Below are 5,164 nucleotides of genomic sequence, written 5' to 3'. Positions count from 1 at the left end.
TCTAAATAGTGGAAGTGTATACCAAACCCATCAAATTTTGGGTATAAGTATATTATAGTATGTATTTAAAAAATATATTTTAGTTGTTATAATTTAACATAACTATTTATTATATGGTGCAGATAAATAAATATTGATTGTCGGTAATTCGCAAAGTTCTATTTTATTTAACATTTAGATTGTTTACTAATAATATTGGCTGTGAGTACGTGTGCTTGGTTGTATAGTAATTTCCAGCCACTTTTAGTCTGTCAAAAAGTAACTAACTTCGCAAAAAAATAATTACTAAAATTCACTAGACAGTTCGGACTGGGAATAGCGAACCGAGTACAGTTTTCTTAATGTTGTGAAAACAACAGCTCAGTATTTAAATAATTGTTTTGTCATTCTTATGTCAAGTTTTATGTGAATAAAAGCCTAATTCTGCAAAAGGCATTTTACTACAATTTTAGTCGCATAAATTTACAATTTAGGGCTCTTAACAGCACTCACCCATTTATCAAATATATCCATATAATTTCGTGGACTTGGAAAACGGTAATGCTTGCTAGTAGTATCCATGCAATCTGGAACACATCTTCTTCTTTGTTCATTTCTTCGTTTTTCCATTGGTATTCCATATAATGTGTTCGATGCCATAATGAAAAATCCTCTAAAATTGTACCTTTTTGCACTATTTATATAAAAAAAATTTAAATTATAAAATAAATTATAAGAAATAAAACAAATACAAATATGGCGCTTTATTTGCATAAACTCAACTTTGAATTGACCACAGCATACTCCCTCCGCGCAGGAACGAGATTAGCAGCGCCACCAAACGAATGGGAGCGAAATCCAAACGTGATTTGACCTTGGCTATCCCTGTTACCAATATAGGTGTAATTTTATCTATGGATCGCGTTCAGTTCGAGCGCGTTGAATCGTGACGCAGTCGCACACTTGTAGGGTTTAAACTACGATGTGCGCGAGCAGGTCCGTAGTAGATAAGGTAGGGGTCTTTGAGCGCAACCCCCGGTCGTAAGTGCCAAACGGCTTAACGTAGGATTACGTACGAGGGCTCGTTGGAAAGGGGATGAAAAATGGGGTTGAACGCAGTATGTGCCGTGCGCATCGGAGCATGCCGAAATGGCATTATTAGGTATTTTCGTTTCTATTGGTCCGATCGTGACGTACGAGGGCTCGTTAGAACGGGGAGGAGACGGGGAATACGTTGAGATAAAAAACAAAGATGGCCGCATTGCCAAATGGGCGCTAAAACGTATCTTCGTTGCTATTGACCTGATTTTGACGTATGGAGTGTCAAATAAAAGCGTTTGTGACACAGAAGCCATGTCAACGATCAATATAAACATTCTTCTTCTTCTTTTCCGTACAGTACCTAAGAGAACGTGACAGTCGACGCAGAACGTGAAATGTCACGTGACATTCGACCTAGGACGTGACATTCGACGCAGAACGTGAAATGTCGCGTGAAATGACGTGACATTCGACGCAGGACGTGACAGTTATGTGACATTCGACGCAGAACGTGACATGTCGCGTAAATGACGTGACATTCGATGCAGGACGTGACAGTTATGTGTCAGTCAACGCAAAACGTCGCTTGAAATAAAACGTGACATTCTACATAGGACATATTCAGTAGTAATATGAATCCCATCGAGTACATACATAGACTAATCGAGTTTTAAAGAAAACTTGATGAGTTAAAGAAAGACATTAAATCATATAAGGATATAAAACAAATTAAAAGACAATTAGATAATCTGCATTTTGACAACAACAACACGTGGAAACCCGAAGAGTTGAATCTACAGCAGCAGCAGCAAGACACCTGGATTTACGCCTGTAGAAAACTGCCACCAGCTACATATTCATTAAGACTTATTCAACCAACACCATGTTTGTCAGCAACAACACCATGGGTGTCAGCAGCAACAACACCAGCGAGTATATGAAAAGTGAAATAGACAATGTCTTTGCAATGTCCTGTGTAATATTAGCATCTGTATTTATCCTAATTTTAAAAATTATTTTTGAAATTGTACAGAGAAAATTTGCATCTTCATGTAATATAAGACTCGATCAATAAAGATGTTTTAAATAAAAAAACAAGCGTTTAATCTCCAATATATTTATTTATACATATACAAATTACAATGGTATTATGGTATAGGTAAACCAGTGACGTAGACGATCCACAGTTCTTTCGGTGCATGAAAATAATCCAGTGGCATGGCATGGGTTTGGAGTAGAACCAACGTTTCCAGTAGCACGAGGCGTACCATCAAATTTGCAAACATCAATAATAAGCGGAAAAACTCCAAAAGTGGCGTTTCTGATCCAAATATTCTGCTTTTTGTTCCCCTCTAACGTAGATACAGTCAGCTGCATACAACAACTTGGTTTCTAGTATTTAATTTATTTTGGATAGTTCAACTTCTCCATCAGAGTATCGAATTCCAAGCAGCTTTTTCTCTACGTATGATACAGTCTTCTTATCATCTTTACTTAGCGCATTGAATAGTTTCTGTGGCAGATATACGTAATGGCTTCGTTTCATGCCAATTTCAATGGTAAGTTCTTTGGGAACAAACCACCCGTCCACAACGAATCCCTGAATATCTACGAATGCTACTCTCATGATGACTGCTCGTGTACTACTGACACTGTATGCATCTAATTTAGACTTTTTACAATTTCGGTGAGAGGGAAGTACTCCATTACGCAATCGTGAATTATAATGCAGTAGACTTTGGTATTTTCGGGAAAACCATTATTCGCTTCAATATCGAGTTTTACGTCAACAGTGGATGCTTTCATGCTTTCTTCTTGTTTTGAACAATCGATGACGAACAATGCGTGATTCTTGAAAGCTGAGAAATCGAGCAGAGGACGCTTTTGTTGGGAATGTATGTAGCTAGGATAGAATTCAGTATAATTGAAATAGGCCTCATTGTAGTCAGTTTTGCTAAAATCCAACTGCATTCTCTCGTTTGGCCAATATTCTCCATTTAAAGATAATCTGATACTTTGCATATCGACATTGTCAAATAAAATGGGATCAGCTGAATTCTTGTCACGTTTGTTGGTTTGAAAGAAAACAATGACATAACGTGGTCTTTCAACTGATATGCTAGTTTTAACGGCCCAAATTTCACGTCTAGCTCCTTTGGTAAGGGCAGGTAATTCATGTAATTCCCACTTCATGTAAGTTCCAATTTAATATCATCATTGGGAAATATGTGCTTGATAACATGACCTGGAGTTTTTTTCTTTGACAATTATGCAATCGTTGTCGTTTCGAGCTCGAACTAGTCTTATTGTTTGACGGCAACACGTAATCATTGGATAATCATTGAAAATGTTGAATATATGCTTGAGAGGTATCTGTATGTTGAATGAATGAACTGCAGCATGTAGAATGGGATCCTTAGGGTAATACCAGCCTGCCATAACCATATAATTGGAATCTTCTTGAGTGTAACATGTCATGGCACGTACAGCACTTACGATACCAGGATCCCGCACTGTTTCCATCTCCCTTGCGCCTTCGCTGTACGTACACGAATCGAAAAGAAAAGCACCCACATTATTTGCTAGTTTGACTTCGCCAGTTCCGTTTATTGCGAGCGATCCTTTAATGCATAACAAGCTTTCGCTCATTGCACAGAACGAGTCGACTTGATTGATGCTAAATTCTACAATATCATTGCAATTGAATGATTTAATGAATGGTGCATATGTTCGATATTCAGCCTTTCGAATCGACTCATCAAATACCGGCTTACGATAAATGTCAAATATTGGAGGCATTATGGTGTTGTTTGAACGTGCTCGTTTTCCATACATTGTAGTCATTTTTTCAGTTTAAAACCAAGCGTTTGTAAAAACAATTTGTTTGCGAACGTAAGATGTTGACGCTTAGACGGTTGCTCAACTAATGGCGTTCTTTGAGCAATAGATTGTCCTATTATTAGTCCCATCTGCTTCTCGATCTAAGTTCCAACACCAAGGTGCTATCTTCTCCTCTAAAGTTCACAGGTCGTCCTTCTTGATCGACAGCCAACACAGTGATATTGGTAATTTCACGCTGTGGCACAACAGGTAAATACAACAAATTGTGTGGAGTTTCGTCAATTGCGTATCCAGGATTTGGTAGTGCAGGAGAAAACCCCAAGATCGTACCAAGACTATCATGCTGCTTAAATGAAATTCTATATTTGCTAAAAATTTGACACTGCAACGTATTGTGGTTGGGTTTTAGACTAAATATCGTGTCCGACGCATTGTCATCACCCAATTTCTTTTGTATGTATTCCTCGATATCGACAATTTCATAACATCCATCGGGGATATCAAAATGTTGCAATCGGTTATTGCCATCGTAGTAATTAAACTTGCAATTTTCAATGTTTGGTATATTGTTGTAGGAATGGAAAAATCGAAGGGCTATTTCATAATCTTTTTTCGGATCCAATACGATCGGTGTGGGAGGTTGAAACGAGAATATGTAATTGGTGCTATTTACTCTCAGCAACTGCGACATGATGACTGATTCAAGTCAATAGAATCCTAGGTATATATTGGAAAAACAACAACAATTTTTATTTACATATTTTTATTTGTTCTAAAGCTAGTCTACACAAATGACATGATGCTTGAGAATCAGGTGATCCATCCCAGTGAGTCCTCCAATCGGGTCTGTTGTAATGTACGAAGCAGGGAAGTAGTATCTGCAGGTTAAATTCTCCTCGATATTTTCCAGGCAATTTATGCCATATTTTTAACAATTCTGAAGGTCGTACAGTTCGTATCATATAATCTAGCGATATTAGTTTTAGTTCTTCTTCACTGAATTCTTCAAAACATTTTTTGAAAAACACATAAACCATAAGCAGTTCCATGCCTTTATCCATTATATAAAAACTTTAAGAATAAATGCCCACAAATGATTTGATTGTAGGTTTGATACTGATGGTTATTATAGGAAATTTTAGTATGTGCACCTAGATATTTAACAAGTTGTTTGGTCGGCTTCAAATTACCAAATGAATCGAAATACTCTACGTTGTTGTTTATCTTTCTGTATGCTACCCAATGTGTTCCGTTATGTGTGGACACATCCAAGTTTACTATTGCACATTCTCGTTGTCGAGGA

At 37.3% G+C, this 5,164-nt stretch overlaps 1 protein-coding gene across 1 annotated transcript; it reads right to left on the bottom strand.

The window, feature by feature from the left end:
• Positions 1-3,234: 3,234 nt before the first annotated feature.
• Positions 3,235-3,855, bottom strand: LOC140432970 (uncharacterized). Its single transcript, XM_072521112.1, has one exon. The coding sequence runs from the start codon at positions 3,853-3,855 to the stop codon at positions 3,235-3,237; it is 621 nt and encodes a 206-aa protein (XP_072377213.1).
• Between the last annotated feature and the right edge of the window lie 1,309 nt (positions 3,856-5,164).

This window comes from Diabrotica undecimpunctata, chromosome 1 (assembly GCF_040954645.1).
Source record: "Diabrotica undecimpunctata isolate CICGRU chromosome 1, icDiaUnde3, whole genome shotgun sequence".
Taxonomy (NCBI): Eukaryota; Metazoa; Arthropoda; class Insecta; order Coleoptera; family Chrysomelidae; genus Diabrotica; species Diabrotica undecimpunctata.
This window is presented reverse-complemented; position numbering and strand designations above follow the sequence as displayed.